This window comes from Aotus nancymaae, unplaced genomic scaffold (genome assembly GCF_030222135.1).
Source record: "Aotus nancymaae isolate 86718 unplaced genomic scaffold, 86718_ANA_hifiasm-v0.15.2.pri h1tg000012l, whole genome shotgun sequence".
Classification (NCBI taxonomy): domain Eukaryota; kingdom Metazoa; phylum Chordata; class Mammalia; order Primates; family Aotidae; genus Aotus; species Aotus nancymaae.
The window spans coordinates 8,310,172-8,322,809 of NW_026988423.1; the positions used below are offsets into that span (position 1 = coordinate 8,310,172).

General features: G+C 33.6%; 1 protein-coding gene across 4 annotated transcripts in view; it reads left to right on the forward strand.

The window, feature by feature from the left end:
* DYNC2H1 (dynein cytoplasmic 2 heavy chain 1) overlaps positions 1-12,638 on the forward strand; it is a 376,161-nt gene that overhangs the window by 169,191 nt on the left and 194,332 nt on the right. For all 4 annotated transcript variants that reach the window (XM_064375367.1, XM_064375368.1, XM_064375369.1 and 1 more), the window contains 4 exons: positions 6,304-6,369; positions 8,114-8,164; positions 8,943-9,020; positions 12,464-12,595. In XM_064375367.1, coding sequence (XP_064231437.1) covers positions 6,304-6,369; positions 8,114-8,164; positions 8,943-9,020; positions 12,464-12,595 — 327 coding nt within the window. The remainder of the gene's footprint in view (positions 1-6,303; positions 6,370-8,113; positions 8,165-8,942; positions 9,021-12,463; positions 12,596-12,638) is intronic.

Consider the following 12,638-nt stretch of genomic DNA (forward strand, 5'->3'; position numbering starts at 1 on the left):
CAACAGAGTGAGACTGTGTCTGTAAAACAAAACAGAAAAACAAAAAGAATTTACTATATAATTAATTTACTATATAATTAAATTATAAGTACTGAATTATAAGTATTAAACTATATATAGTGTATAACTATAGTTTTGAATTAATACATTCATTGTCTTATCTTTTTCATTATATATTTCTTTACCTTAAACTATATATGTTATTATAGTCATTTTAAAGATCCATTACTTTATAAAATATTCATCTTAGTAGCTTCTCCAGTTCATCATTATTTAACTACAAATCTGAAGTCTAACCTAATGCCTAAGAATACTATACTACACATCTCCCCAAAAGACATGCCTTGCTTTTTATAGTATTTTAATTCACATGGTGGTGGTTTCATATACAGGTTAGCTGGTTGTAACTGTTTTGGGGGTTTTTCCGGCCACACTTGAACATTGGCCAATTGCTTAGATCTTTTATATTTTGAGGGTTTTAAAATTTATTTATGTAGGCTGGGCATGGTGGCTCATTGCCTGTAATCCCAGCACTTTGGGAGGCTGAGGTAGGCAAATCACCTGAGGTCAGGAGTTGGAGACCAACCTGGCCAACATGGTGAAACCTTGTCTCTACTACAAATAGAAAAATTAGCTGGGTGTGATGGTGGGCGCCTGTAATCCCAACTACTCAGGAGGCTGAGGCAGTAGAATCACTTGAATTCGGGAGGTGGAGGTTGCAGTGAGCTGAGATTGCTTCACTGCACTCCAGCCTGGGCGAGAGAGAGAGACTGTCTCAAAAATAAATAAATAAATAAAATAAAATTTATTTATGTAGTATACATTGTATATGTTATAGCTGTGAATGCATTTTCTTAAAGTAGGCTTTATTTTTTAGAGCAGTTTTAGGTGCATGGGAAAATTAAGCAGAAAGTATAGAGATTTCCCATATATTCTATGCACCCACATACTATATAGACTCCTTCACTATTAAAATCCTGCACCAAAGTGGTACATCTGTTAAAATTGATGAACCTACATTGACACATCCTAATCACCTGAAGTTCATAGTTTACATTAAGGTTCACTCTTGATATTGTACCTTATATGGATTTTGATAAATGTAAATGACTATATTCACCATTCTAGTATCTTACTGAGTAGTTTGACTGCTCTTAAAATATTCTCTGCCTTTTTATTCCTGCTCCCTTAACCCCTGGCAAACACTGATCCTTTTACTGCCCATAGTTTTGCCTGTTCCAAACTATATTCCAACTATATTTGTCATATAATTGGAATCATACAGTAAGTATGTAGCCATTATAGATTGTCTTCTTTCGCTTACTGTTATGTGTTTAAGGTTCTTTTATGTCTTTTTTTTCATGACGTAATATCTCATTTCTTTTTGATGTTGAATAAAATTCCATTATCTGGAGGACCACGGTTTATCCATTCGGCACCAACTGAAGGAAATCTTGGTTGTTTCCAAGTTTTAACAATTATGAATAAAGCAGCTGTAAACATCCATATGCAGGTTTTTGTGTAGACATTACTTTTCAACACATTTAGGTAAATACCAAGGAGGACAATTGCTGGATCATATGGTAAGAATACGTTTTGTTTCGTAAGAAACTGCTAACTTGCCTTCCAAAGTGGCTGTACCATTTTGCATTCCTGCCAGCAATTAGTGAGAGTTCCTATTGCTCAACATCCTTATCATTTTTTGGTGCTGTCAGTGTTTTGGATTTTGGCCTTTCTTATAGGTGTGTAATAGTGACTTATTTTAATTTGCCTTTTTCTGATGACATATGATGTGGAACATTTGTTTACATGCTAACGTTTGTTTTTGTTAATTCAGTCAATCAAGAAATAGTTATTGAGTACTATATATATATACACACACACACACCCTCAATATATACTTTTTTTTTTTTTTTTGAGATGGAGTATCGCTTTTGTTACCCAGGCTGGAGTGCAATGGCATGATCTTGGCTCACTGCAACCTCCGCCTCCTGGGTTCAAGCAATTCTCCTGCCTCAGCCTCCTGAGTAGCTGGGACTACAGGTGCGTGCCACCATGCCCAGCTAATTTTTGTATTTTTAGTAGAGATGGGGTTTCACCATTTGACCAGGATGGTCTCGATCTCTTGACCTCGTGATCCACCTGCCTCAGCCTCCCAAAGTGCTGGGATTATAGGCGTGAGCCACTGCGTCCGGCCAATATATACTTTTATGAAATAAATTTTACTTATGTAGGTACGATTTTTCTTGTAGCCAAGAAAATCACTTGCTAGTAGTATTTATAGGGAGATCTTTTTGTTATATGTATATTTTGTATAAATTGTGAGTTAATCTCATATTTATCACAATCTGTAGGTTTATAATTACACATACATATAATATTAGATATAAAGTATTATTTATAATATGGGAAAAGCTGTGTAGACTATATGTTAAAACTTGGTGGAAAGGTTTGTGCTTAATAGGTGGCATTTATTTTTGTTAATAAACATTTACTTTTTTTTTAAACAAATGATATAAGCTTATTTTAGAAAATTTAGAAAATACACATAAGAAAAAGAAAACAAAAAGGAATTGCAATCTTCAAATGAAATCACTGATTAAAATGTTCGTATCTATTTTAATTTGTTTTTGCAGATGTTTATTCATATATGTATGTTTTTATAAACATATTCCTCCTCCTTCTACAAAATGAACTATGCTCTATTTTGTTCTGATTATTTATGATAGACTTTTGGATATTGTTATTTCAGTTTTTGTTATAGATAATCTTTCAATGACTATCCTTATTTCCTATTAGGAGCACATACATGATCCCTTTGCTTAAATTTCTAGAAGTGAAATTTCTTAATTTAAGGACATGTAGAATGTTAAAGAGCACATAAAATGCCCTCCAAAAAAGACTGCATCAATTTTGTTCTCATCAGCATTCTATTCAAGTTTTAAATCTCTGAACCTTATTTATACCAGGTATTTTATAAAGTGCTTGGCCTTAAGATTCTTATTTTAACATAAGCCAGTTAATTTTTTAAATTACAAGTTATTCATGCTCTTAGTAATAGCCAAATAATGTATACATATAAATCAAGAAAAAAGGTCCCTTTTCAGTCCCTCCCCTACTTGTTACCCCCTTTTAAACATTATATAACAGGTATTAAAAATTTGGTTTTATTCTTCACATATTTATTTGTGCTCATATAGTTATACCAAATGTGTGTTCAAATTATCACATGTATGGCTTTTTGTATTCAATTTTTAAAAAATTTAGTTCCAATTTTATTTTAATGTGGGTAATTTGCTTAGGGTTTTCTTTCATTTTACTATTATTTAACAAATTTTTCTTCATCTGGGTCCAATTTAAACAATTATAAAGTTCCTTCCCGCTCCTTCATCTGCCTTTTTCAGAAGTACTGTTTACTTCTGGGCTATTTAGTCCCTTCTTAGGTTCTTGAGTATTTAATGATACTTGTTAGAGAGTCTCTTTCAGATTGTTCTATTACCTGAAATTCTTATCGTTTTAGTCTTCTTTTCTGATGTATCTAATGACTCTTGCTTATAGTGAATTGTTTTCTGCTGATAATTTTGGACTGTGAACTCATCTTCAGTGATACTTTATCTTTTGGAGTTCTTTGAGATCTGGGGTAAGGGAGTAGTTCTCTAAAGCAGGCTTGCCTAGACTCTTACCAGGTAACCCAGTAACATCATGAATAGTTCTGTTGTTTAGCGACTCCTTGTCAGTCCATAGTTAAAATTTATGCCTTAAGTCTGTGCTCAGCACAAGTATGATATTTAATTTTTTTCAGAAGACACTTTTCTTTTGCCTAGATTCCAGGTAAATTTGTTGTTTCTTGTGAGCATAGTCACTTTTTTTCTAGTTCATATTTTTACTGATAATGTAATTATTTAAGGGCCCAAGTTTTAGAAAGAAAGAAATCTCATTTTTGATATTGTTCCTTGTGTTGGCTCTGATAGGTTGTGCCATAGGCTACCATGACTGTTTTCCTCTCAGACTGCCATAGCTGGTTTTAATGATGCTCTGATTTTTAATTCACTCTTTTTTTCTGATGCTTGAGGACCTTTTATCTAAGATTTTAAGTATTTGTAGCTGGAAAGTTTTGAAAATTAGTCTTTCATCTTCCATTTTTCTAGAACTGAGACACAAATTGCTAATGTTCTATATTAATTCCTTGCAAGTTAGTAATTGTGTTCCAAAGACAAAAACATTGTGATTAAATAAAATGTAGGGTTCATTTTATTCATTATTATTAGTACCAATAAAATGATAATAACTAATATTTATTGGGCTTTTAGAGTGCTAGGTATCATGGCAAGTGCCTCAGATACATTACCTAATCTAATTATTAAAATAATGCAGTGAGGTAGATAGTATTTAATATTATTGTCCCCCGTTACAGAGAAGGAAACTGAGATCAAGAGAGATGATATAATTTGTTTCTGGCTAAGGTCACCTGGCTAGCAGAATAGGAGAGATGGAATTTGTATCCAGTTTCTTGATTCTGGACCTATGTGGGTTCTTCTTTTCCTTTTTTTCGCTCATGTTGCCCAGGCTGGAGTGTGCAATGGTGAGATCTCAGCTCACTGCAGTCACTGCCTCCAGGGTTGAAGTGATTCTCCTGTCTTGGCCTCCCGAGTAGATGGAACTACAGGCATGTGCCACCACACCCAGCTAATTTTTGTATTTTTAGTAGAGACAGGGTTTTACAATGTTGGCCAGGCTGGTCTCGAACTCCTGACCTCAAGTGATCTGCCTGCCTTGGCTTCCCTAATTGCTGGTATTACAGCCATGAGCCATCGCACTCTGTGAGGATTCTTAAGGCCCATTTACTGAGACTCTTCTTATAACAAATACTTGTAATTCACCTGCCTATTCTGGGCAATAAGGATGCAGTGGAGAACAAGGCCTACCCTGTCCCATGGAGAGTAGAGTTAGTACACTATGTGGACTAAAAATATTCTTTCCATAAATGGAAACAAATTGATTTATTTCTACAACATTTAAAATATTAAAACATCAAATCTTATTTTGCATAGGTACCTTGTATTTAAGAGATGTGTTTTTGATATATCATGTTGCAATTATCCATTTTCATACTATATGTCTGAGACAGTATTGTTTTGCCAGAAAGATGTTTTGTTATATTTTAATAAAAACATAATTTTATTTACTCAATTTTGTATGCCCTAAATAAACTTGTGGCTCTTATTTAATTTAATGTATTCTTAGAAATTGGACCAATTCTTACTTATGGAAAAATAATTAGTTTTCAATTCTTTGTGAATATATTATTTAATTTCAACAAGTTGAAGTCAAAGAGTATGATCCTCCTAAGACTACTGGCAGCACCTAGTAGAATGTATATGGCATATTATTGAATTCACTTCCTACATTCTTTGACTTTGTTTCTTCCTTCTTTCTTTTTATTTTGTCTTTTAAGTGGCTCCTGAAAGTGTGAATCTTAATTTCTACCTTATTTTTTTATCCTTCCTTCTTTTTATCCTCCTTCCTTTACTCAGAAATTTTTGAGCATAATCTGTATTCTAGTTTTCTGATAAAGTAGATATGACCTTCTCCTTTGATAACTCTCATTCTATGTGATTTGGTGCCTTTTTTGATACCTGTTTATTGACATCCTGGTTTTGGTTCTGCTTTTGTTTTATATGTAAGGTGTTGGGTTACCTGATAGTTTTTTCTATGTTATCTAACCTCAATTAGTTACTCATGTTTTAACTTTCTTTTATGTAAGTGATAACACATTGAATGAATTATTTGTTGTTTGGGCTTATTTGGCATAACTTTTCTTCTTGTGTGGAAAATGAGGAATTCACTACAGTTTCCTGTTTGATTTAGGAAATTAATCTATATAGTAAGGAGAAAATAGTTGTCATAATTGCATGTAGTCACCCATATGTTTAAACCTACACAGCGACAAATTGAAGATTGCTAATGCATGAGGTGTATCTAGTGAAAAACGATTAATCTAAATTTCACAATTGTATTAATGTTTCAGCTGGCTAAGTTAGTTGGGTTTGTTTTTTAATGACATGGGCCCACTGCTTGATTTTTAGTGCTTTCTCTAAAAATTTGATCACTTATTCTGACTCCACCCCTGACTTGAAGTGTTTCTAAGATGTAGAAAGCAATCTGAATAGTCATTTCTTATATTGATAAAAGTAGGTCATATGAATACAGAATAGAGATTTTTGTGAGCCAAAATTTAAGGACTATGCTTTTCTAAAGACACAAAATTTTAAAAAGCAGTATAATATCTGTTATTCTTTGCAGGCTGATCAGTTGATGTTCGCTTTGCATTTTGTTCGAGGCATGCATCCTGAACTTTTTCAAGAAAATGTAAGTCAAATTAAAGGAGAGAAATTTTACAGTAACATAGAAATTTGTTAATGGCTGGATTCATGTTTAGATTAGAAGTTACTTTAGGCTAGAAATTATATATCAACCTATTTGTAGAATAAATGACGATTTCTAGTTCTTCCCTGTGGATGAGCCTAACATTCCAGAGTGATGGTAAGGCAGTGAAAGAAATCTACCAAGATGCCTACATTTTTCTGAACCCATTTTTACTTACTTAGGGCAACAGAAGAGTCAGCCTTCTTATTTTCCTGGCCTAGGCAGTAGAGGTCATAAATATAAAAAGTGAGACAATATTGGTACACAGCTACATTATTTATTGCTTCCACTGACCTGTCAAGAGTCAGCAGGTGAAGCATGTGGGTGGGCAGTTCTCAGAAGTTTTCCTGAGCCTACAGGTTTGTGTTAATCTTTTTATGTGTAATTTATCTTCCTTGTTTATGATCTAATTTCTAGTCTGCCATGTAACCCCTTCTCAAACTTTAAAAGGACCTCCCTTGAGCTGAAGCTAACAAAAACATCTCTTGTCTGCTTACAATTTTTAAAAAAAATTATTTGCAAGTAATTTTTCTCAATATTATGCCGTTATCATAAACTGAGAGTCCAGTAGCCAGGGTGCCAAGGGATGGTATATGGAAGGTGCAACTTTGGCCTACTTTACTCTACTTGGCCAAGTTTTAGCTATTTTCTGGTTCTTTTCATTTGAATATAATAGTTGAAGGAATGCAGACCATTCACAGTTCTCCCCATGTTCTCTCTCTGTTTTTGTCTGACTCCACATGTACTGGCTAACTTGAATAGTTTCTCCTGAATTTATTAACTTGGTCCCTTTTATTCCTGCTGTTAACTTTGATGTCTTTTCCTCCTCCTATGTAATGTTTTTCACCATGATCAGTATATTCCATGAAATATATATATTCCCTATTTTTCTCTCCTAAAGTATAAATAAATTATCATTGGGAAAGGAGAACATTTTTCTGACTCACGTGATGTAGTAGTACTCATTCATATTTTACTTATTTGTGCTGCAAAGTTCTAACAGGAAGAGTGTGAGGCTAGGGTGAGTGAAGGAGGAAAATATGTTGTTTTGGTAGTTTTTCCACATTGCTCTCAAATTTTCATATATTTTGCTTATTTACTGGACAGACAAATAGTATGGAAGTATCCATTGTCTAACCTGGGGACGCCATGGTGAAGGCATAGAGTTTCTTAGCACAAGATTCCACAACACTTGATTAATCTTAATTCTATGGCAAAAAAAAAAAAAATAATAATGCATCTTCTTCCAATCAGTGGGAAAAGATATGTTAATAGAATAACCTTTCTTAATTTTTCCTACCAGATACTATTTTTAAATTTTTGAGTGCACCTTACTGCTTAGTTATTAGCAACAAATAGCCTGTGGAAAAACAATTAACAGGTAGTGACAAATGTTAATTGAACACGACATTTAAATTTTTAGATGTTGAGACTCATATATATAATGGAGTTATTTTATTTTAATAAAATTATTTTTAATATATTTCATATTAATATTTTATGTTGTCACATTAATTCATTCTTTGTAATGTTAATGTACTAGAAGTGGTAAGATGGGAATGAGCTGTTTTTCTTTTTCCCTGTCTGTTTAGAAAACTGCAGTTTAAGCTATCATATAGGGAAAGTTAGAAATTGTTGACTGGTTATCATTTTTATATTTTTGTGTTCCTATATTTTTATTCAATAGGAATGGGATACATTTACAGGTGTGGTGGTTGGAGACATGTTAAAGAAAGCAGTAAGTTAAAATAACAAAATCTATTTTGCTTTTAGAAAAAAATATTTCTGGCTTTTTGTTCGTGAAATATAATTTGCTTCAGAGGTGTTCTAAATTATTGTTGAAATTATACTTTGATTAGAAGAATATATTCTGGTCTCTTAAGTATTTCCTACAATATAGACTTAAGTATATTTGTTTATTTTAAAGACATACATTCTGAGAATATGTAATACTAAGAAATTAATGCATTTTTTTTGGTCTCAGTATATGTATTTTATTCCAAGGATAAATTTATAATCTTTAAGAAAATCAAATCTTATAACTTGAAAGTGTTTCTTATATAATGGAAGTTTAAAAATTACATTTTAGAACCTTTAATAACTTCATTCAAATTTAGCTTTTTTCTAATAATTTCCTATTTGAATACATAATGTATAATATTCTTCCAGCAGTACACCCAAAATATAACATGAAACCTAGATTGTGTCTGAAATGTAAGATATAGTTAAAAATAATATAACTTTTATGACTGTTTCTCATGACATTTGAGTTTTTCTGAAGTTTCATGGAAGATTAAGCACAATGAAAAAATGATTGCAACATTTGCTTAAATGGTTCTTGATCCCTCATATATTACATAGAATTTACCATGGTGACTTGTAAAATATATATATATAAAAGAAATAATGTATAGAATGAACTTTTTTTTCAAAATAGTAAAATAGGTAATTAATGCTATTTTTTAAACTCTGAATTTTACCGAGTTTCCTAAGGAAAATAATTGCTTTTATTAAAGGACCCTCAACAAAGAATACGTGATCAACTTCCATCTTGGATAGATCAGGAACGAAGCTGGGCCGTGGCAACATTAAAGGTATTGCTTTTCTACTATGAGACCTATTTTACTTTCTTCTACATTTTCATTGTTTCTGTTGATACTTTTTGCTCCTTATTCATAATCAGTGTTAATACTTTTAATAGGATATAAATTCCCCCAGTAAAAAGTTACCAAATAATTATTGTGATTAGTTCTTTAATCAGTAATTATTAAATCTTTCATTTATGAGATAGCATGCCTTCCAAATACAGTATTTTGTTTCTCTCTCTGCACACCCCTGCCACCAAGGTAAGTTAGGCTATGAGGATGGTGACATGGGGGAAGAAAAAGCATTTTAGAAGCCTAACTCTCAACAGTTCTATGTTCTTCAACTACTTAGACTAAAATGTTCTTTTTGTGGGAATGAATGACAAATACACTTTTCTCCAAATCTATGCATATATGTTTCCATCTTTCCTTTCCTTCCCCTGCTTTTCTTCACAACTGTTTTAACATTATAATAGCACATGATAAAAACAGTAAGAATAGCTAGCATTTACTAATGGCTTACTGTGTTCAAGGCATAATACAGAATTTTAAAATAGATTATCTCACTAAATATTTTCAATAACATTATGAGGTAGCTATTGTAATTGTCCTATGTCACAGATGAGGAAATTAAGGCACTGAGAGACATAGTAACTTGTTTATGGTCACTTAGGAAGTACAGCCAGGATTTAAAACTGGGTTTCTTGCTGCATAGTCTGGGCTCTTCACCACTACTCTTTACTGCCTTCATTTCATAAATATTTGTTGAGTAAACGAAATGAAAAAAAAAAGGAGGGATTCTGCTTTATAGCCTACTTTTTTTTTTTTTTTTTTTTGAGACGGAGTTTCACTCTTGTTGCCCAGGCTGGAGTGCAATGGCGCGATCTCGGCTCATCGCAACCTCCGCCTCCTGGGTTCAGGCAATTCTCCTGCCTCAGCCTCCTGAGTAGCTGGGATTACAGGCACGCGCCACCATGCCCAGCTAATTTTTTGTATTTTTAGTAGAGACGGGGTTTCACCATGTTGACCAGGATGGTCTCGATCTCTTGACCTCGTGATCCACCCGCCTCGGCCTCCCACAGTGCTGGGATTACAGGCGTGAGCCACCGCGCCCGGCCACAGCCTACATTTTTTTTTCACTAATCATTTATTTGGTGCTTACGACCCTTTGGCATAATGCTAGTGACAGTCTTTACTTGACAACTTTAGTCAGGCTCTTGCACCTTCTTCTAGGCCCATCTGTGCACTGCCTTGTAAAATCTACTTTTAACAAGAACCTTGCAAAGTTGGTTTAGTGAGAATTTCTTCATCTTCCATATCTGATTACTCTTGATATCTAATCAGATTCCTCACTCGCCACCATTCACCAGGTGATTCTGATGACTTTGGCCTATCTTCAGCAAGAATCCTATTAGGTTGGTTTAGCCAGGAATCTCTGTACCCCTGATATTTCCTCTTAGTAATTTTTCATCCACTGACCTCACTTTGCTCCTTGGCTATAAATTTCCACTTGCCCATACTGTATTCAAAATTGAGCCCTGCTCTATACTGGAGTCTCTTTTCCTCTGTTGCTTCCTCTGTTGTAAAGTCCTGAAAAAAAAAAAAATCTGTTTTTATTGCTCTAACTACTGATAAGCTCTGGTTTTTTGTTTATACAAGTAAAATGACAGATGTCAATTTTTTAATATTTAAAAGACTCTGCCATGAACCAACTTACACTGTAGAGAGCATATCAAATAATTACCTTGTCATAATGGTCGGCAGTATACAAGGTACCCAAATACATGATGATTATATAATGTATAGCACACCTAAATTAGTAATGATGGGACTTTGTATACTAAATGTCACTAAAGTTAACAGACCACCATCAAGAGTTATTTTAATAGGCTCAGATCATTTATTAAAAAGTAATTAAATTGAAACGTAATTAATTTTCTGCTGTTTAATTTTAGTTAAGTTATATAGTGAAATTTGGGCAGTATAATGGATCATTTTTATGTGAATATAGATGTTTGGATAAAGCATTTTTATATACTTGATTTACGTTTATATTATATGAAGTTCTATACTGAAGATATAGATCTTCTAAATTTCTCATTTGTTTTCAGTGAAATTTCTTTGTCTTTAGAGATTTACATTTCCGATCTTACAGCCCACTCTTGAAAATTTGGGAAAAGAGAACACAGTTTGAGGTAGAGGGAATTAATATGTTTGCAAAAACCTCTGAAAGATGATATTGTTTAAAGTGAATATTGAACGTGGAATAGAAATTTATGAGGTAGCAAAGAGGGGTTAGAACATTTAGAGACTACAGAAGCAACATGTCTACAAATAGAGGCATAAACAAATATGGTTTAGGAAAACATTCTTTGTTACTAAATTTGATATCGTTTTAGAAAAACAGAGCTCTACAGAAATTAAAGCTGTGAAGATAAGTTTTATTCAAAAGAACTATTACCATAGGTGAAAAGAGACTTCTGTATAGTACTGGGCTCAATTCTGAATATAGAATGGGCAAGTGGGAATTTGTACCCAAGAAGTAGGGTAAGGATTAGTGGTGAGGGTCAGTGATCAGATACCAACAGATAACAAGGGTGGGAGAGAAGGAATTTTTTTTTTTTTTTTTGAGATGGAGTCTTGCTCTGTCGCTCAGGCTGTAGTGCAGTGGCACCATCTCAGCTCACTGCAACCTCCGCCTCCTGGATTCAAGTGATTCTCCTGCCTCAGCCTCCTGAGAAGCTGGGATTATGGGCTCCCGCCACCATGCCCGGCTAATTTTTTTGTTTTAGTAGAAACAGGGTTTCACTATCTTGGCCAGGCTGGTCTCAGACTCCTGACCTCAGGTGTTCCACCTGTCTCGGCCTCCTTAAGTGATGGGATTAAAGGCGTGAGCCACCATGCCCAGTTGAGAGGAGGAATTTGATTAGACATTAAAGGTAGGGATTCTTGCTAAAGTTACTTGACAAAATTCTTGTTAAAATGGGATACTACAAGGCAGGACAGGAAGCCCTGATTGAGGCCTAGTCAAAGAGAGCTCAGAGGAGCCTGACCAAAGTTTTGACAAAGAGAGTCTTTGTCAATATTAATATGAAATTTGACATACTAACATGATAATCCTTAAAATTTACACTTGATCCTAATGACAGCATTTGTTTTCTCCACAAGGTGGCGATAGCTAGGTACAAATGTTTTTATATAGAGAAAAGATTGAACTTATGAATACTGATTTAGTACTACTTTGGAAATGTATTTTAATTCTGGCTTTAACATTAGATGAGTCTACTATAGTGTTGTTGACCTAGAAATAATTAGACAAGCCAACACAATGTAGAAAATGAGTAATAAACACCAACTAATAATTGGTTCTCACTTTTAGTTTTTTAAAAAAATAAATATATGGGCTTATATTTCTTTATAGCTCACTATATGTGGCCATTTTTATTTTTTAGATTGCTCTCCCCAGTCTTTATCAGACCCTCTGCCTTGAAGATGCAGCTCTATGGCATACTTATTATCATAATTCAATGTGTGAGCAAGAGTTTCCATCTATTCTTGCAAAGAAAGTTTCCTTATTTCAGCAGGTAAAATTTAGTGTTATCTAAATGCAAAAAAGTGTTTAATGTT